The sequence below is a fragment of the Apus apus genome, chromosome 17 (assembly GCF_020740795.1).
Source record: "Apus apus isolate bApuApu2 chromosome 17, bApuApu2.pri.cur, whole genome shotgun sequence".
Classification (NCBI taxonomy): Eukaryota; Metazoa; Chordata; class Aves; order Apodiformes; family Apodidae; genus Apus; species Apus apus.
In genome coordinates this window covers 3,881,080-3,901,947 of record NC_067298.1, presented here as the reverse complement: position 1 = coordinate 3,901,947, position 20,868 = coordinate 3,881,080, and the positions used below count along the sequence as shown (strand labels likewise).

Below are 20,868 nucleotides of genomic sequence, written 5' to 3'. Positions count from 1 at the left end.
AATAATGTACGTCAAGTCTTCCATTTGTGAAGGAATTGTTTGACTTGTTCTCCTAAGCAGTGGCCATCCTATGAGGTGATGGTGTAGCTTCATCCCAGCTTCTTCCAGGTGTCTTTACTATTGTGAGATGCCTGATACTCTTCCTGGATCAGCATGGATGTCCCCAGCTGCTGTAGGTGAGCAAGGAAAACTCAAGCCAGTAAAGCAGGACCCGGACCAATCAGTGCATCACGGCTTAAAGAAAAGTGCAATCAAGAACAAATCTGCTCGTAGCTAAAGACTGAATGTCAAATCTCACCGTGTGGTGGATGGCATTCCTGCATTCCTGCCCGATCACTCTCCCAGTGACGAACAGGCCCCACCTGCTGGTCCGTGCGGAGTGAGAAATGCTGCAGGGACCAGGTGAGGCAGGAACGGCACCTCCACAGCTTCAGGATGTGGATGTAGCAGCTGCAGCTCCCAGAGGCTACACCTGAATCGGAGACAGCCTTGGGGGAGCGTTGTGTTGGACCAGCAGCTGCCTGCAGGAGTTCTCTCCCGTGCCCATTGCTATGCTGCTCCAAATTCCTTCCGAATTGCAATCTCGGCCCCTTCAATCACCAGGTCCTCAGTTTGTTTCCTTTCTGTGTGTGCTGTGCAGTCAGAAGGAGCATTAGTAAGGATGTGTGCGTCCTCAGGGTCCAGTTCTACATTCTTCCTGCCAGCAGGAGTAACGACAAGGGGAGGAGGGGAAGCTGGAGCAGCACTTCTGGTACTGCCTGCAGCACTCCCACACCGAGGAGCCTGTCGTTGGAAAGAGGAAGACTTAAAAAAAAGCAAAGAAGGGCTTGTTACTTCATGTACCAAGTCTTTTAGCTGCCTGAGGAGACAACATCTTGTAAAGATGCACTGTGATAGATATCTATATACACACACACACGCACATATATACAAGAGTGTACAAAGAATAATGTGCCAGCTGGCAGGTGCAGATAGCTCCAGGACTGCAGTGACCCACTGTGAACTGAAGAGCTGTAGTCATTTCCAGAGAGGACTCTGCTTTAGAAAACAGCAGGTTGCAGATCTGAAAGACATCAAGCCATTGAGGTGGAAGGCAGGGAGCAAGTGAAGGGAGTGAGCACAGGTGCAGGACAGGACTGGCTGGCAGTTGTGTGAGCACACACAGTTCAGGCTTTCAGCTGTGAAATAACCCGGGCCGGAAGGGGCTGCAGCCACCAGGTCCATCGTCTCGCTTAAAATAAACCCACTACTGAAGTCTGATCAGGCTGATCCGAGTTCAGGGTCTTAAAACACGTGCGAGTTTCCCACTTTCGTTGCTGATGCTGCTGTTTGCAGTCGCCGGGCTGTTCCGTCAAGTGAGAGGATCCCCTGTTCTAGCACGTTCTGTTTCTTCCGTTCCTCCTGGCGCGGGGCTCGGCCTGCCCCGCTGGGCGAGCTGCCTGCTGCGGGGGCCCTCGGGGCCCTGCTCCCTGCGCTGCGGGGCCGCCGGGCGCACGGCGGGCGGGAGCTGCCGCTTCACCGGCCCCGGCCCCCGGGCCGGCAGCCTCCTGCGAGGGGGGGATCCCCGCCGGCTGCCCGAGGCTAGCGCTTCAGGCCCGTGCCCCTCAGGGCCCGCTCGGGCCTCTCTCCCGCTCGGGCCGCTCTCCCTCAGGAGCCGCATCTGCCGCTCCCGCCTTTCCCCGTGGGCGGCGCCGCTCGGCGCTCCCCGGCGCGGGTGGATGGTTCGGCGCTCGGCGGCGCAGCCTGGCGGCGGCGGAAGCGGCAGCCGGCCTGCTCGGCTCGGCTCGGCTCGGCTCGGCGGGGCTCGGGCGGGCTCGGCTCGGCTCGGCTCGGTTCGGCCCGGGCGGGCTCCCGCGGCGGGGCGAGGCGGGCGGGCGCCGCCATGGTTTAAAGGACCGCGGGCTGAGGCGAACGGGCAGGAGCCATGAACCTGCTCCCGGCCAACCCGCACGGCAACGGGCTGCTCTACGCCGGCTTCAACCAGGACCACGGTGAGGGGGCTGCGGGGCCTGAGGGGGCTGCGGGGCCCTGAGGGGGCTGCGGGGCCTGAGGGGGCTGCGAGGCCTGAGGGACCCTGAGGGGGCTGCGGGGCCGCGAGGGGAGCGGGCCCCGCCCGGCGTGGACGGTCCCGGAGCGGGCCCCGGGCTCCTCTCTCCCGGGCCTGGCTCTGGGGGCCGGTTCGTGCCGGCGGGCGGGGGGTGGTTCGCGGCGGGGATAAGCGGCCGGGGCTGGTGAGGGGAGCGCGGCGTCCGCGCTGGGCCCGGGCCCGCCGGGACCCGCTGCGGGCCTGGGCTGCGGGGAGCGGGCCTGGGGCTGCGGGCAGGCAGGTGCGGGCCCCCCGCCCCGGGCCCTCCGCTCGCTCCCGCTGACGGGCTGCCCGCGGTCTGGGGGCTGCGGGAGATGAATCCCCGCCTCAGGCAGGCGGGAAGGCTGTGCTGGCAGAGCTGTGTGGCTTCATCCTTCTCCCGGCGTTTGAAGAACGCTCCGGTGGGTCGGGGCGTGTGTCCCGCCTCAGGGGGAGCTGGGCAGAGGGGTCGAGTGTTCAGGTGCCTCCTCGCGTAGCTCTGCCTCCCGCAGGGCGGTATTTGCTGCGAGCCCTGCTGCTCAAAACCGGCTCTGCCCTCCCCTCTGCAGTTGTGAAAAGTCTGCCTTAAATCCCGTGTTTAAAGGGGTGTAGTTTTGAAACTCCCCCACTGGAAAGGTAACTCACAAAACGCTACTTTCTCAGTGCAAGTGCCAAATTAGTTGTGTAACTTCTTTTTGGGGCCTGTTTTGTGCTTTTAAAATGGTGGTTAGAACACTGGTCACGTTGGCAGACAAATACAGATACACAGACCGTTGGAAAGCTTCAGAATTATGCTTGGCTTATTTTTTCCCTTTTGTTAGAAAGGGAGAGGCCTTTTCTGGAAAGGAGGTGCATTTGTCTTGCCTTGCTTTCGTAATTTAAAAATAGCACCACTCATGAGTAAGTGTCCTTTTTGTGGAATAAGGAATAGAAGGTCATAATTTTGTAACATCCTCTCATCTTAACAAATAACACTCTTGCTTAAGACAGTCTTGCAACTTCTGTCATTGGGAGGATGACTTTAGTTTCAAATCTGCAGGGATCTCTCATGAAGCAGTAATATGTGATGCTTGGCCTGTGATGGGGCTGAGTTATAAAAGAGAATTGTGTAAGGAGCTCTTTGTCTTTTACTGCAAAATGCCTTTAGAATATTATCACTTTAGCGTGTAAAACTTGGGGTTCCTTGTTGCATTTCCAACTTCTGTAGCAGCAAATGCAACATAAACACTTTTTGATAATGTCACATCCAGAGTGTATTAAGGAATTTGTCTTGGCAATCTGTAAGCTGAGGAGCTTATTCCTAACAGTATCCCAGTCCCATCCTACCTAAACTGACCAGCCAACTGAATAACCAAAAACGTGAACAAAAACTGTTTGACTTGAACTTTCAGGCTCCTGGAGCCCTTCCTGCTTGGGATTGTGCACTTTTGAACTGCTGGTAGCATGCTGACATTTTTCAGAAGGCCCTAAACTAGTAAGGGTTAAAGGAAAGGTAGTTTTCTGGCTGCTCAAAGAAGAGTAGATAAGAGGAAAAGGTCACTTCTTCCTTATTGCTTCTGCCAAAAATAGAAATATGCGTCACTTGAGTGCTGGAGCTTAGTAGTGTGGGTGTCTGCATATATTGTCACAATAACCTAATTTCTTAGTAATTTAAGACTAGCCAATTCCATAATGCTGGAAAGATGGGAGGAATGATCTAAGAAGTCTCTCCAAGTCTTAACTGCCATGACTGACAAGCTAATGTCTGCAGGTTTTCTGAGGTGTGCTTCTCCTGCTCTGTTTTGAGTGACACTGTATTTTTATGTGGGGTGCCTTGGCCACTTTTTGGCTTTAAATTAAAAAACAAGGAAAGAACATAACATGCACAAAATGGAAGGCCCATATTGCAAAGTGTTCTCAGTTCTTTTAAAGCTGAGTACTGTGACATGAGGTTCTTAATTTCAAGCTGGTATACTCCTGATTTCAGGCACTTTCCTAGTGCTTGCTGAAGGCCACTGAAGTGCTTTGCAGAAACAAACAGGCAAAACATCATCATAAATTACCCTGCCATAAAGTCTATGTGTAAAGTGCTGACAGGTTTCTCTTTTGTCACTGTTGCAGTCTAAAGCTAGTTTGAAAACGGAGGTGTGGGCTTGTTTTGGTGTTGAAACACTTGCCTTATTCATTTGATCTTCTGTAGCAGACCGAAATGCTCAGCGATGGGCCCCCATGAATGTTAGCAGGATTCTGTGACTCTGTGCTCTCTCTTGTGGCTTTAAACAAAATTTGCTGGGATGAGGAGAATTGCTGTGCTAGGAGCTGTGCCTGCCATAGTCACTTCCCTGGACTTCACTATTGCAATTTCTGGATCTCAGGCCCTAAAGCCTGCAGGTTTCTTTCTGTCAGCACACCCTCTTCATTCAGCTTATGGCATTTTCTAGCATAGTCATTGGTTTAACCCTCCCTTTTTCTTTGGGTTTAGAAAAACAAAACCCACTGTGACCTTACTGGGACTGTCAGCAAGGAGTACTTGTGCTGTAGGAACAAGAAGAGCTGCAGGTTACAGCAACAATTCTATGGATGTCCCGTTTTCTCTAGCGTCGGAATGAATTATTTAAGTATCTGAGTTGCCTTCTGTCAGTGGCTCTTGGACAGCGTGTCTATCCCTTCCTAAAGTGAGATGTGGATGTTCTGTGGGAGGAAGCCCACCTCTCCCTGCAGAAATTCCCTGTTCTGGCAGCCCCATCCCAGCTCTCTCACACATGAGAGCTTCCAAGCTGAACTGTCAAGTTTGTGATCCCACTGGTAAATGCTGGGATCAGTCAGATGGGAAACACCAGGCTCCAAAGCTGTTCCTGTCACCTGGAATTAATGAGTAGCAGTAATCTTCCTGTACATTTTTTTTCCCCTCTTGTTTGGTTCAGGGGTTGCCAGGACTGAGAACTTCATGTCACTGTCAGGAATGATCAGCTGTCTGGGGAATATCCCTGTTACATTCCCTCAGTGCTGGTGTATTGTCTCCAATTAAAAATGTAGATATTACCAAGGCATTAAAAGCAGCCCACGTCTTAGTCACGAGGTTGGCCCTGCAGAAGAGCTGTAGTGGTGCTACAGGAAATATGATGTCTGCATTTTGTTGCATTAGGAATGCTCCGTTTGGGTGTGTTACAAGCTGCTGCTATTAACACCTAAAACTTCACAGTGCTCATTTAAAATCAACACCTTCAGCATCCTGCTCCATCTCTCCTGGAAATGTAATATGGTGTTATAAAACTGTCACTGGAAGAATTTTTATAGGGATACACACTGCAGCTACCAGAAACAGATTAGTTCAGGTCCTGTACAGTGTTGTTTGATGTAGAGAGAGATGTTTCCATTGTCATTTGCTGTCTAGAGCTCCCTGTGCAGGGCAGGGCTGGAGGGGCAGCCTGCTGCCCACCCCTGTCTGCAACTGACGGAGCAAACTAGTGATGTGCTGAGAAGGGAGGAGGTAAAATGAGCCTAGTTAATCTAAAAGCATCTGTTGCAATATGTTTGCTAATCTTTCTGTAATTACTGTATTCTTGTTAACCACTCTCCAGGTGTGTTTACATATGTAAGCAAGAACTTTTGGCACTTAACTTCACCCTGTCCAAGATTTTGTAGTGATTTGTGCCTGTGAGTGTCTTGGGTTGGGAAGCAGTTTCTTTGGGTGATCTGTTTTCTTCCCTGTTTGACTCGTTGTACTGTTGGAACAGTCTGGTATATTGGGTCTGTGGCTCTGCTGTTAGGGAGCATATGTAAAATAAGAGGGTTAATTTGTCTCCTTTCTACCTTGAATGGTGCAGAGATGGATCTTGTGGTCATTTTTCCTTTGTATGTGTGAGTTGAGTGAACAGGAACCCTAAGGATGCTGCCAACCCCCCCCCCCAACACACCTGGTAAGATACTAGTCTGTAGAACAGAGGGTGTGAGTGGGTTTTTGTTGCTGTAGGGTCTTGGTTGGGTGGGGTTTTTGTGTTCAGTTGGCACTTTTTTATTGTTTTGTTGTTTTTTTTTGGTTTAGTTTTGAAAGTGGTCCTACCTAGAGTGAAACTTTTTGAAGTATTTAAAAAGGAATCTCAAATTGGCTGCATTATTTTCCCCAAACTGTGAGGTTTTGAAATGAATACTGTTGTCAGAATCGGGTGGTTTTGTATCGTTAGGCAAGAGCGTTGATTTTATTCTGTGTAGTGAGTTTCCTCATAACAGCTGCTGTTGTGATGGCCAAAAAACAAAGATGTCACCAATTGTGTTTCTTCTGACACCTTCCACCAGGATGGGAGCAGTGAAGACACGTCTTGAGTGTTGCTCACTTGCTCTGGAGTGAGGACATGCAGTTTTTTTAATGGAGCTTCTATTAAGTTAATAGCAGCCAAACTTCAGTGAGTTGCCCGTGTTGTGAGAACCATCACTGGCTGTTGGTGGACATTTAAGGCCAGGAATTCCTGAAAACTCTCTGCAGTCTGAGCTTTTTTGCCACTTTCTGAGCTGCAGCTCCCCAGCAAACCAGTCCAGTCCTGTGTGGAGGAAATCACGGACCACCTGAGTATTAGCAAATGGTTTGGGGACCTTACATGAAGCGTGAACACTCCCTTTGCTCCTTCCCTCCACCCACCCTGTGATTTTTGGGTATTGAGCTTGGGGAAGGGGTGCATTTAGACATAGCTCCTTGGTTTTTATTTGGAGGGTTCAAATCATTGCAGTGCATAAGAACAAAACCAGACTAATCTGAATATCTCTGTTCCAGTACCTTGAAGATCTTAACTGGGATTTTGATACAGTGCATATAAATTATATAACAACTAATCCCCTGTCAGTCTGCCTCTTGCAATGGTGGCTTCTAACTTCACACTGGCATTTCTTTATATTAGTGATTGCATTTACCATTAGGAAGTAATAGAGCAGAACAGGATACTGGTAGTTTGGTGGATTCCACTAAAAAGGCACATGCATAATTCTGTACATAAATGTAACTAAAATAATTTTCCCAGACTATTTTAATCTGGCTTCTAATAATTCCCTGGTTAAATTTAAGCCATTGGTATGTAATTATTGATGACTGACTTGGAAGGCTCTCTTTAGGGCATTCTTTAAAACTGCATTTGAGAAGCTCTCTTCTGTGGAAACATACACATACAGTTGTAATCAGGGTGTAAATTTGATCTAATAAGAAAGGGGTTTTTCTTCATAATGGCTGTTGGACCATAACATGTAACAGACAGGTTTCCTTCCCTCCCCAGTGCATGGGATACAGAATGGGGTGGGAATTGCTTTCCTTTCCTTCCATTGTTTTCTCACCTGTCTAAAGAAGAATACTGACAACTTTCCACTTTCCCTTGAGGCCAGCAGAGAGGACAACCTCTCTAAATGGTTTTCACTTGCAATCACTAACAGAGCCTGCGGATGGTCTTCAGCTTGAGCTTCAGCATGTGGGTATGGAGCAGTGCTCTCCTAACCCTCTGGCTCTTGCTTAGCTCTTGAGTGTATCTCACAGTTACTATATATGTGTATATGTGTGTGCTTTTTACTGCAGGATGCTTTGCATGTGGAATGGAAAATGGATTCCGAGTTTATAATGCAGATCCACTCAAAGAAAAAGAAAAACAAGGTAAAATGCTTACTTATTGTACTGTGCAAGTTCTGTGTTGGAAACTCAGCCTCCTCATTTTTTTTCTGTATGGCTCTCACTTAGCTTTCACCATTCCAGCACTGGAAGGCTTGAATAAAGCCTCAAAAAGGGAAGTCCATGCTGGTCCCAAAGGCACTGACACTTACACCACTGCCTGGTCAGATGTTTTGGTGCTGTTAATTTGCAGAAAGCTGGCTGGTGATGAATTTGTCTCACCTGCCTGCAGAGGCTGAAGGATACGGGCTGTGGCTGATGTTTGTGATCTTGAATAGGAGACGAGTTTATTCACCAGTGGGAGGAGAGTCTCACTGCAGTGCTGTTATGTGCCATCAAAGGGAGTTGGTCTGTTCTTGTGCAGTGCTTTGGATGATCTGGTGATGCAGTAAAATAGCTGCATTTTTACTGGAGAGCTGAACATAACATTTCTGGTACTTAGAGTATTGCTTATGAGACCACTGTGAGCTCAGACCTCTAACTTCTGTATTATCTTGAAAATTCTGGGGTGATCTTAAGGTGCTAAACTTAGTACCAGATTTAACAGTAATTACTAGTGAGCTGTATGAATGGGTACTGGGGCTTTTATGAGAAAGGAAACATAACTGTGTCAAAATAAGCAAAAATCAAGCCTTGCCATGTCATTTTAATCCCAAATGGAGGAAGAAAGCTGCCATGCTACACAGGTTTCCCAGCACTTCAGCCTGTGGTGATAGAAAGGATTTCATAAGAGGAAAAGTGTGTTTAAAATAGCACCTCCTCTGAAACCTGGCATGCTTTCACTTTCTAGTGCTGTGTGAGTTGAGGCCAAGGCTGACAAACTCTTTTCTGTTCCTAACACTGAATTCTTCCATAAGCAACATGTCTTGGGACTGTCATCTATGGTGGTGTGCTGAAAGGATCAGAATCCAGGTTAGAATCCTGCTGAGTTCCTTGTCAAACCTTGTCAAGCCAGTAGCTCTGGACTTAGTGCGTGGACTGTTATTGTGGAGTGTATCCTACAACTCAGATTGCCTTTCTCCTGGGAATTCCAAGAGGTCAGGCTGTACCAGCTGAATAGACACACAGAGAAATCTTCATCTTTCATGTGTATTTAAACCGACCTGTTGAGGTAGTCCCAGATGGAGCTTGTCTGTTTGATTGATTTCTATAACCCACCATGAAACCAAGTCTTCACTGTTAAATCCTGGCTTGTCTCTCTTACATCCAGGAGTTCCATGAAGTTCCCCATCCCAGCATCACCTGTCAGAGCTCTAAATATAATGATTAAAGTGTCTGTTCTAACATAGATTCAGAACATATTGCATGTTCTTAAAATATTTCAAGTCTTTTTGTCATGGTGATAATACCCCTTCATAACAGAATGTGCTGCTGTGCTTTAAATGCTTTAATGGAGTTAAGAGGAGGATCTGGTGCAGAAGGGGTTAGAGTCCAAATGCAACTGTTCAGGAAGGAAACTCGGCAGTCAGAAGTGTTGCTGAAGAAACCACAAGGACTTGTATGAAACCCAAGGCTTTACTACTCCAGTGTGAATATCTTTCCAGGCATCCACCTGCAGTGTTGTGTAGTCGAGTCCCAGCACAGATTCCTCACCCAGATGTACTGCAGTGCTTCTCCATGTTTAACTGCATCTCCCTCCTCCTGTCCTTGGTACATATGTCTGCATCTTTCCATGGTCGTGCTTCCTCCCAGCTCCTCTGACATTTTTGCTCCCTTCTCCCATCCATTTCTAACAGTAGGTCTCTTGTGAGTTTTTGTGAAGTTTAAACTCTTCCTCTAGCTTTGAAAAGGTTTATTAGTTTCTCCCACCTTTCCTGCTGCAACCTGCCAGTGCATGGAGGGATTGGACATTATTTTTAAAGTAAAAGTTTGTTTTTAACTCTGCTCATGTACCTTGAAGGCCACAGGCCTCTCTTCCTGACAGCTCAGTTCCATCTCCTCAGTGGAATGCCAAGCATCCCTCTAAGCTGTGTCAATAAAGGCAAGTCCCCACTCAAATGTCATAAAATAGAAAAAAGTCTTTTAGAATGAAATGCCCTGGTTCATACTTTGTTCCTCCACTTGCACCATAATCATGGCATCTTATTCTACTTCCTCAGAAGCTGAGATTCCTAAAAAGAAAAAAAACAACAAACCTTTTCCTTGCACTATAGATGGGCAGCTGCCTGCCCCAGCTGATCTGTCTCACTCTCAGTTTCCTGTACCTCTGGAGCTGGACTGTGCTTCCTGTCTTATTTGAGCAGCTCTGGATACATTCCAGAGAACAGCACTAGAGATTCTAGCTCAGTTACATACATGTGCCTTTTCCTTCTTTTCCTCAAAGCCAAGTCTATAAAGACAAATTACCTTGTAAATAAAAAGGTTCATGATCAGTGAATGCCACTGGTATCTTTGTAGATGTGTCGCATTAGCAGAACAGAGTGACAGCAGGTGTGAAATGTGTGTGAGGGGAAGGGATGAGTTGTTCTAATCATACTGACAGACCCTCTGGATAGTAGGAATGTCCAGGCTGTCCTGGTGATACTGCTTGGTCTCCTCTCATCCTGCATGTTTGCTCTGTTTTTTCTATATATGAACATATGAGGAGAGGCTGAGGGAGCTGGGGTTGTTTAGCCTGGAGGAGACTCAGGGGGCACCTTCTCACTCTCTTCAACTGCCTGAAGGGAGTTTGTGGTCAGATGGGGTTGGGCTCCTCTCCCAGGCAACCAGTGACAGGACAAGAGGGCCTGTCCTGAAGCTGCACCAGGGGAGGTTTAGGTTGGATATCAGGAAGCACTTCCTCATGGAAAGGGTGATCAGACAACAGAATGGACTGCCCAGGGAAGTGGTAGAGTCACCATCCCTGGAGGTGTTTAAGGAAAGACTGGAGGTGGCACTTAGTGCCATGGTCTGGCTGATGTGGCGGTGTTAGGTCATAGGTTGGACTTGATGATCTCAGAGAATCCTAATCTTAAGCACAAAAAAAAGTAATCCATCAAACAAACAAAAAACCCCACCCTCGCAGACAAGACATCTTGTTTGCCACCCCCACTCTTAGAGGGTTCTCTGCTTTGTAAGGTCAGGCAGGGTAGGAAGATACTCTTCTTCTCAGGTGCCTGAAAAAAGTGGTAGATAATACAAGCTTTTCTTGTAACAGTGGTAAAAATCAGATGGCTTTTTAACAGGTTCTGATGCTTCTGAATAAAACGCATTTGTCTTCCAGAGTTTCTAGAAGGTGGTGTTGGCCACGTTGAAATGTTGTTCCGTTGCAACTACTTGGCACTAGTAGGTGGAGGAAAAAAGCCAAAGTACCCACCTAACAAAGGTGAGTCCTGAGAAACGGATCTTGTGTTTGCTTTGCTACTTGTGGGAAACTGCTGCAGGAACCCCAGAGCAGATGCCTTGAGCTGGGGTCTGGTACTTGAAGGATGGATGGAGGGGATGCTGTAGCAGGATTAAGTACATGTGATGAAGGAAGTGGCATCACTGCTGCTGCAGTGTTAGCAGGCAGGTACCTGCAGAGACCAGCCTCTGAGACCTGCTGGTAACACCTGTGCTTCTCACAGGTAACTGCACAGGCATCTGGCTCAGCAGCCTGAGGGGAAAAAGGTCCCTGGTTGGCCAGTTTTGCAGGAAAATACATTACTTTTTTTTTGTTGGCTTTGACTGCTGTTTTATTTCTTTGATAATCCTGAGAGAATCCCTTCATTTCTTTAGAAAAATGTGGTTTTGTTGTCAGTTTTTGTGGTTAGTTTACCAGCTACAACCTGCACAAGTCGCAGCATGAGAGTGGGTTGATCTGTAGTAGCTAAATACCTTCAGGTTAGCAGGATGCTGACCTGCAACTGCTTAGCTATTGAATGCTCCTCTTGGTTAGTCTTCTGAAACTAGTTATAACAGAAAGGATGTGGGTATGTGATGTGCCCTGAGGATCTAATGCAATTTCTGCACCATTCTAGTCATGATCTGGGATGACCTGAAGAAGAAGACTGTCATTGAGATAGAGTTTTCTACAGAAGTCAAAGCAGTTAAGCTGCGAAGAGATAGGTAGGTTAAAAAATTAAGTGTTCCAAAGGCACAGCCTGGCTTTGTACACTGTTCTTACTCATTTCTAGCTGTTTATAGAAAGAAAAAGATTGTGTTTAACACCTAGATAAACACCACCAGCTATTAAAGGCTTTCTGGGGCAAGCACGAAGTGTTAACAGTTCATATCTCTAGCAATACTAGTATCTGAAACCTTGGTGAAAAGCCTGCAAGACTTCCTGCCCCCCTAATGCAGGGAAATATTCTCCTGTGGCTGCTGGTGCCAACTATGGAGGAGTGAAGGGAATTAGAGCAGAGCTCTAGAGCATCTCTTGGCAGCTGGAGTCTGTGTGGGTGGAGGGGTTCTGCTGTCACGCTTTGGATAAAAGTGTGTTGCAGACTCACAGCTGCATGGGTTTTTTGCAAGGCTGCAAGTCTGTTGTGGGTAGGGAAAGATAATATAGCTGTTAAATCAGCTGAAAGCCTTTGCAGATCTGAACTAGAATGTCCCTGTTTTACCCACCCCCAAGTCACAGGAACTTCTTGTCTGTTTCAGAATTGTGGTAGTCTTGGACTCGATGATTAAAGTTTTCACTTTCACACACAATCCCCACCAGCTGCATGTCTTTGAAACCTGCTACAACCCTAAAGGTTAGTTGGGTGTGTGGGCTGGGGATGGAAACAAGCTTATTCTGTTCTTGACATTCTATTTATCTTTAGCTGCCTGAATCAGTTTATCTACTAAGTCACTAAACAGTTTACTTACTGCACTATAGTCATGCCCTTTGGAGATGCTTTTGTGTTTAGAAAATGCTATTGAAATGTATGAATACTTGGCACAGGAAAGCTTGTTCCTCTACTCATTTTACAGATGTGATTTCTCCAGGAGCTCTGTGCTTTATTCCATAAAGAAACTGTAAATTTGCGTGTTTTGTGCTGAAAGCTTAACTATAAACACCAACTCTTAAAGTGCATCGTTCCTTTTTTGCTCATAGGGCTAGAACTGTCTAGCAGATTATTCTCTACAGTATCAGAGAGAGCCTCATTAGCAAAGATATTGTTCTTTTTAAACAGCAAGGTAAGGCTTTGTCTTCTGTTGAGGTGTCCTGAGCCCAGGCAGGTGTCCCTGCCCCAGGCCAAGCGATGTCCTGGTGGGTGTGGGAGGGACTTGGCGAGGGTTCAGCTGCAGGAGGTTGTACCCAGGGGAGGTGCTGTCTGAAGGAGAGCCTGGAGGTGCAGAGGTGACCCTGCTGCTACAGCAGCTCCACACTGAAACCAGGCAGGGAAGGTCTGAACTGGAGGACTGTGGTGTCATTGTGAGCATCTGCTGCAGGTACAGGGGTGTCCTGCCCTGCAGCTCCCAGGGCCCTGCCCGTGTCCAGCTGAGGGAGCTGGGCTGTGCAGAAGGGAGGCTGAAGGGCTCCTGCAGCTGGTGCCTCATAGCTGCTGGAAGGACAGCTACAGAAACAGTGGAGCCAAAATCTTCTTGCTAATAGTGCCAGACGGTAGAACAAGGGGAGCTGACCATGCTTGATATCTTGAGAGGATCAGCTTGGATGTCAGGAAGAGGTCTCTTCCACCAGGAGGTTCCTTAGGCTTGGAGTCCTCATCCTTGGAGGTTTTCAAGCCTGCAAGAAGCAAACATGGATTTGCTGGCTGTGCTCAGCACAGCCTAAACACAGCCTGGGTGTGCTGACCTCCAGGCTGCTGGAAGATGCAGGTGAAGCAGGTTGTTTTCTGGTGGTACCAGCCATTGCTCCCCTAGCCATGGGCTGAGTTTGCAAGAATTCACTTGGTATCAGCAGAACACCTGGAGATGGGATTCACCTCACACAGTGTGCACACAACAGGAACGAAAAGCACAGGTGCCATAAGAACCAATTTCAAACATGAATGAATAACGATCAGGTTTACTCTAGTTAGGAGAAACTAGACTATCACCTACTATAATAAACTCTTACCCTTTTGGAGCTGCTAAGGAGACTTTTTATTTTATTTTTTTTTTTAAATAGCTTTGCTGTAACAGCCTGATGGAGCTGATCTCTGAAAAGATCCAGGTTTTGGATAACCACAACTAGATTACTTTGAAATAAAGTGATGAGAGCAAGTTAAAATTGTGCTGCTCCCCTACTCCTCTGTACTTATGGATTGATCATGTTTTGGGATCCTGCAATAGCCATTAAGATGAAAGTCTGATTTACTACATGTATGTTTGTTTACTTTGAAATTATGGGTCTTTTTAAAAGCTTTTTTAGTTTATGGGAACTACACGGTTATTATTTTTCTTTTTGTCTTTTAGGTCTCTGTGTCCTTTGTCCCAATAGTAATAATTCCCTTCTTGCATTTCCTGGAACTCACACTGGGCATGTGCAGATAGTGGATCTTGCCAATACAGAAAAGGCTCCTGTTGACATCCCAGCACATGAAGGAGTCTTGAGCTGTATCGCTTTAAACCTGCAGGGAACAAGAATTGCAACAGCATCAGAAAAAGTAGGAACAATCCCCTCCTACCTCTGACTATGCCTTCTAGTCTAGTAACTCCTTCTAGAATAGGAAATCACATCCCTTTGTAGGAAAGACAGAAATAACTGGAAAATTTGTGACTGAAACATGCATTCTCAGTCTTTTCACTGCACTGCTTCTTTAGGATCCCAAACAGGAATCCAAGTGCCATCCATGCCTGAGGTGGTGTTGGTTTTAGCTGACTGTAGCAGTGACTCCCCAGTGACACCTGAATGAGATCTGCCCCAAGCAGTTCAGGTGTCTCATGTTCTTCAATAAATACTATTAATTTTAGAAATTAGAGGGGGGAGCTTATTTGCATTATTTAACCTTTATTATTTTCTGCTTAAATTAACTGTAAAACCACTGGCTAAAGAACTACTTGCCAGTTGGTCTGTAGTACTGGAGGACTTGGTTCTGCTCTGGCTTCCCTCCCATGGCAGACCAGGAGGGAACAGCATTGCCTGTTTAGCTCGTGCATACTCTGCAGGTGTTTTCATACAGTGTGAATGATGAAATGACTCTGGAATATGTACTAAATTGTGTGCAGTCCTACGTTACCCTGGGCTGAAGAATGCCCAGCACTGACAGAAACCTGAGGTCACTGCATGGTGCCAAGCCCTCGGGCTGATGCAGAGATGTAGAATGAATGCAAAGCAAGTCCTGGAGCTGCCTTCATGAAACCTGCAGGGAGGTCTGCTAGTGAGCTTCATATCCCTAAGGATGAGTGGTTCCAAAGTGTCCAGAGGAAGATCAGGTAGGTAGATGTACCCATCTACCTGAGGGAAGTTGAGTGCGTGCTACCTCCTTCCCCTCCACTGAAAAGACAAACTAAATTAATCCAGGTCTCTGTTTAGGACAGTTTCTGCTGCACAGCCTATAGCTCAAAAAGCTTAGAAAATGCAGCCTTTGTCTTTCTTAACTGAGCTTAATTACTGTACATCTTCCAAACAGAGCTCTTAAAACTGCCAACTCCATTGCTAAATAGAATAATGATCTGCTGAGTTTGTACTGAAACATTCCTCTTTTTGTATGAGGAAAAAGTTCAGCTTTTTCAAACTGAAATGCTGGGGTGGGCAAACTGCCACCCTGTAAGCAGAGATCTCAAGCTTGTGCATGAAGCCAGAGCTAATCTGACATTTATCTGAATCTCTCTCTGCTGGGCCCTGTTCCTTACTAGTGTGTGACCACAGAGGTGCATTTGTTAAGCAGTTGTGTAACAGGTAGGTAGGTGACAATGCCCACCCCTCAGCAGAGGGAAGCACTGCTGACTGTTGGTGGCTTTCTCTGGGACACATGGACTTGTTTTGCATCTCTGGTGTCAGGGCACAGTTTTCCAGTTCAGCATTGTCTGCAGCCTGACTCAGCTATGGGTCTGTACAGATAATTAGCATGTGACAGGTAACTAATTCTTGTAGATGACTTCAGCTGAACTAATTGTAAGGCAAGACCATTCACAGCCTGCTTAGACTTAAGTGGGGAAAACCCCAACATGGTAGCAATAAAAAAAAATACTATGGGGAAGAAGAAATAAATAATCTGCAGCTCCTGGGCATGAAGGGCTTGTAAACACCTGTCCTGATGTTTGCAGACTGATGCACTAGTGCTTTAGAATGTAACTGGGCTGAAACTTAACTAGCTGAGTAGTAGCCAAGTACCAAGACTGTGTATCACAGCACTGTAACACTGTGGTGATGGGGGGAATCAATAGTCTTCCCAAAAATGATAATTAAATTAGGTTTTCACACATCTACTGAGATGAAAAACCCAGTGGTGTGTAAGGGCATATGCTGGTCAGACAGAATTTTGGGATGCATGCACAGCTGTAGAGTATCTTCTGTCTTTCCTAATATAAAGCTTGATTCCTTTTCAAGGGGACCCTCATAAGAATATTTGATACTTCATCAGGGCATTTAATCCAGGAGCTACGAAGAGGATCCCAGGCAGCCAATATATACTGGTATGTTTGGTTGCTTCTGCTTTGTCTTTGTTTGGGTGCTGAGGCAGCCTGGGAAGGGGCACCCCAGTCCCCTTCAGAGAGAAAAGAGGGTTGGGCTGCCAGGGGCACAGGGCAGACCTGTCCTGGCAGCCCCAGGGCCTGGGGCAGGTGCAGCTCCCTCCCTGCTGGCAATGAGAGCAGTCACTGGCAGTTGAGTGGAGCCCAGCACAGGTTGCAGGCCTGGGGCAGAACTGCCTCTCCTGCTAGGCACCTGGGGGGTAACTTCAGCTTCACCAAAATACAGGGAATAGGGTGAGGCAGTTTAACACCTCCCAGAGAAAATCTGGTGAGTGCCTGGGGTGAGCAGAGTGGTTATTACAAGACAGTGCTGCCCAAGGCAGGGGTCTGACTAATCCACTGCTGGAAACTTTCATTCTTCTGCTGAGCAGCAGGCTGGGGCAGGAGTGCTGCACGTTCCACTCAATACCTGCCTGCTCCTCAGAGCAGAGGTGGTGCATTTTCTTCCAGCAGAAGTGGCAGAAGTGGTGTCATGTCAGGGCTGGAGTTGCAGCTCCTCCAGCAGAGAAGCTGTTACAGCCTTGCTGGCCAGGCTGGAGGAGCTGTGTACAGCAGAAGCTGTGCGTGTGTTCCAGCAGATACTACAACTGTCTGTGTTCTCTGCAGTATTAACTTCAATCAGGATGCTTCCCTCATCTGCGTGTCCAGCGACCATGGCACAGTTCACATCTTTGCTGCAGAAGATCCTAAAAGAAATAAACAGTCAAGGTAGGGTTGGAGCCATTACAGGGGGAGGGGGGTTGCCCTTTTAACAGCTGGCAAAGTATACACCAAGACATTTTTTTACATATATTTTATATATATATACACACAACAGTAACAGTCTTGTCAAGCAAATGGAGGTGTAAAGTTAATCTCTTGTGCCTGATCTAGGACTAACAGCAGCTGCCAGGTTTCTGCTGCCCTTTGTGGAGCTGCAGGGTTCCAGCAGGAAGTGGGGTGTTATTTTTAGTGTCTCTCTTAGCATGAATGCACTTTGTGGACACTTCTCGTAAAGCAGTCTCTACTAAAATCAATCCCTTTGGCAGGTTTTTTCAGACACTTAAAAACATAACAGCCAGAAAGGTAGTTGTAGGGTATCCCTTCTCTAGAAGGGGAATCCCACCTCTTACTGATCCTAGTAGAAGTAAAAAGCCAGTCAAAAATAGCTGTGACTGTGAACCCTGCAACGTGTTCAAACGTGCCAGCAGTTCTAAATCGGCTCTAGTCAACACCTAAGTTGTTATGTTTTGGTTGTGTTTTTTTTTTCTTTCTCTTTTCAGTTTGGCCTCTGCCAGCTTTCTCCACAAATACTTCAGCTCCAAATGGAGTTTTTCCAAATTTCAGGTTCCCTCAGGCTCTCCGTGCATTTGTGCCTTTGGAACAGAGCCAAACGCTGTCATAGGTGAGAACTGGAGGCTTCCCTAGATCCTGGGTGGGGAACCAGCTTTTGAGCTACAGGGGCTTTGAGCTGGAGGGAATGCTGAGGGAGGGAGGGAATGCTGAGGGAGGGCTGCATGTCCCTGCCAGCTGAGCACAGCAGTGATCCCTGCTCAGCACTGAGGGGCAGGGTGGACAGACAAGCCCGGGTGCAGCGCACGGGGATGGACTGGGCTCAGGTTCCTCCAGCCCCCTCTCTGTATCTCCTGCAGCCTGAAGGGTCAGTTTAAGCTAGAGCTGAAGGAGAGGAACCTCTGAACAGCTGAACTTAACACAGCTCTGTTTTTGTTCCAGCAATATGTGCAGATGGCAGCTACTACAAGTTCTTATTCAACCAAAAAGGGGAGTGCTCAAGGGACGTCTATGCTCAGTTTCTAGAAATGACAGATGACAAGCTCTGATGGAGAGCAGGGGGCTCAGCACTGCCTTGGCCATTCCACAGCTTGGGAAGGACAGTATATGAATGTCCAATACTGATCAAGAAGTTTAGCAGACCTCACTGAGAAGCCGGGCCCACCATTATCAGAACAAGCTCTGAAGTAGTGGACTACATATGTTTATTCTCATTTCTGCAAGTATTCATCATTAAAATCTCTTTGGGTTACTGTCATCAACTCAAGTTTTCAAGATGTGGCTTTTCAACAAGCTTGTGCCTATTGGGTTTCTCTTTATCTAACCTGTGAAATGACTTGAGATTGAAACACGAGTGCCTGCCCCACGGAACAATCTGCAGGGGCTGTACCAGGGCACAACCAGCCTTAGAAAAAGGGACGTGAAAACAGAAGATTTTAGGCATTACTTTACTTCCACTGAATGGCTGGAAGTGGGGGGGGAAATAGTATGGATCATGCCAATAAAACTTCAGCAGCTTTGCTAGGAGCAGGAGTACAGCCTTCCCCCTCCCCTGGGCACATCTGAAAGTAACAGAGAAGAAAAGGTGACAAGCATCTAGTCAGACTGTAGCTTGACCCACACTTGTCCTCTGAGCTGGAGGTGGGCCTGTGGGCAGGGGCTGCAGCTCCCCATGCACTCCTTGTCAAAGGTGCCAAAGTGTACATAGTGGCTGAAGGCACATTTGGGCACCAGCTGACCCAGCCAACCTCTCCTGGGTGTGTGGAGCAACCAGCCAGAGCTCCTGTGGGGGCAGAGGTCATTCCTTCTGTAAACAGCCATTCCAGGTTTGAAAACCACCCTGGGTCCTGGTGTGACAGCTGTGCTGGCTGCTTCCAGAACACCTCTGCTTAACTGGAGGACTGGACAGGCCACCTGCACCCTAAGTGAATGAGGTGGCATGAAGTATATGTCTGCAATGGCTTTAAACTTACAAACTTTTGGGTTTTTTTGTTGTTTGTTTTGTTTGTTGTTTTTTTTATTATTATTATTTGAGATGTTGCATACTAAATACTGTTGGTGTAGGGACAGTTAGGTTAGACTAAACCAACTGACTTGTAAACTCTTTCCCCAAAATTGTTACATGGCAATTAATATTTACTGCTGAACCAAGGCACAAGATACTAAACTAGAAACTGAAATAGACACAAGCTCTCCTTTCATAGCACTAAAAACCTGGGGGAGGGAGGTCTTGCTCTTCTGGAATTTAATTTCTTGGATGCTTCAAATCTGAGATGCGAGTTCACTCTGAGATTATTTAGCTGCAAACTCTCTAAATTTGACAAGTTTCTTTTTGTGTCACGTAACATACTAAGGACTAACTTTGCAGATTTTGATGTCAAGGTTGCATGTTGCTTTTATGTGTATTTAATCACAGAAATTGTTTTGCACACTTATTTGTAATATGTTATTTCTTTTAAATAAAAGTGACTAATTTTGCTGTATTCATTGATGCTCACAGGCAGAGCTCCTACTGCCATAGGTTTTGAGGAATACAAATGTAGCTGAGGGAACAGTGGTGATTGTTGAAGGACAGATAGAATCATGCTGTCCCTGCCAAGGAAACACACGACTGGCAGCACAGGAATTACTGCCTGGGACATGTACCTTGGTATTTATACACAAGTAAGTCCCACTTCCAGTGCAGACCAGTTCTTGTTCAGCTGTTTCCCCACCTTTCACCCACAGCTTCTGCTCTGAAGCTTCTTACCTGTTAACAGCTGCATTAGTAGAATGACCAACTGGCAACTGCCATCTCCCTGGAGCAGTACATGGCAGGAAAGCATCAGAAACTATTCTCCAAGGATGATTTAAATCCTCTATCTGGTGCAGGTGGAAGCTGTTTATGATCCAGTCACCTGAGTTCACTTTAAATAGCAAGCAAATGATGTGAAAACATCAGGCCTTCTGTACTGTTTGGAAGGTTTTATACACAACTTAATCTGCTGAAGCACCATGCCCTTAGTAAAGTTATTCTGTACTTCACCAGAGAGACTATGAGCAAGTTTCTTGGTTCATTAAAAGTCTACTGAACTGGTAAAGCTTCCCTGAAACATCAGTTCTAATGTGACAAGAATGACAATATTAACTACTCATGAACAGTGCTGTACTAACAATGGGATCTGTTAATACAGCCCTAAATATATTTAATCTCACATTCCTTCTTCCTATACAACTTGCAAATCCTTACCTCTATAGGCTATTTTACAGGGATCAAAAACGGAGTAAAAGAATTGGCTTTCCAGCTGGTGCTGGCTCCAGGTTCTGTCAGTGCTTCACCACATCCCTTCCTGCTGTGCTGCTCCACGGAGGCAACTGCAACCAAAACGTGCAGTAAGTGGGATAGTGGACAGACATAACCTCTCCAATCACATGGAATTTTATTTTAATTAGTCACTTTAAATAAATAAATACATAGTACTTTAAGTATTTGATAGACCATGTATCCACTAAGGCAAGTTTTGAAAGACCAGAATCAGTAACCTTTCAAACTCACCCCTGCTCTACGTGAGGCTGCAGAGTCAAAGGGGGGGCAAGGCAAGCTGTCAGAGGTCCACTTGATGTGACAAAAGAGGATTAAACAGATTTTAAAATGACAAGTTGCCAGCTTAAGATGAGTATTACAGTCCAGAGGTCCAACAGCATTTATTCCTTTAGTACAGTTGCCTTAACTCCACCAGACACATGAGGCTGTGGAACAGCCCCACTGAGCAATGCCCGGCTGCCTGGCACGGAGCCGGCCAGGGGCACAGGCTGCCTGGAGCTCTAAAATATGACTGTTCCTGATAAACAATGTGTTTCCCCAGCAGCAGCTCCTGAGGTAGATTGTTAATTTCTTTTGTATTTA

At 46.8% G+C, this 20,868-nt stretch overlaps 1 protein-coding gene across 3 annotated transcripts; it reads left to right on the top strand.

The window, feature by feature from the left end:
* Positions 1-1,752: 1,752 nt before the first annotated feature.
* WDR45B (WD repeat domain 45B) lies at positions 1,753-19,465 on the top strand. 3 transcript variants are annotated; one of them, XM_051635292.1, is made up of 10 exons: positions 1,753-1,991; positions 7,599-7,673; positions 10,891-10,992; positions 11,627-11,714; positions 12,249-12,343; positions 13,992-14,182; positions 16,069-16,154; positions 16,818-16,919; positions 17,538-17,595; positions 17,925-18,016. In XM_051635292.1, exons 1-9 carry the CDS (start codon positions 1,925-1,927, stop codon positions 17,593-17,595), a joined length of 864 nt encoding a protein of 287 aa, XP_051491252.1. In that variant the 5' UTR covers positions 1,753-1,924; the 3' UTR covers positions 17,925-18,016. The 3 variants fall into 3 exon arrangements, with proteins under 3 accessions (XP_051491252.1, XP_051491250.1, XP_051491251.1); XM_051635290.1 differs by having other exon boundaries at positions 1,756-1,991; positions 17,474-17,595; positions 17,925-19,465; XM_051635291.1 differs by lacking the exon at positions 7,599-7,673 and having other exon boundaries at positions 1,756-1,991; positions 17,474-17,595; positions 17,925-19,465.
* Positions 19,466-20,868: the final 1,403 nt, after the last annotated feature.

Bases quoted from the DNA above. Each gene is read 5' to 3' on its own strand.
- WDR45B (XM_051635290.1), top strand. From the start codon at position 1,925: ATGAACCTGCTCCCGGCCAACCCGCACGGCAACGGGCTGCTCTACGCC. The intron at 1,992-7,598 runs GTGAGGGGGCTG...TTTTTACTGCAG, and splicing joins CGGCTTCAACCAGGACCACG to GATGCTTTGCATGTGGAATG. The intron at 16,155-16,817 runs GTATGTTTGGTT...TGTTCTCTGCAG, and splicing joins CAGGCAGCCAATATATACTG to TATTAACTTCAATCAGGATG.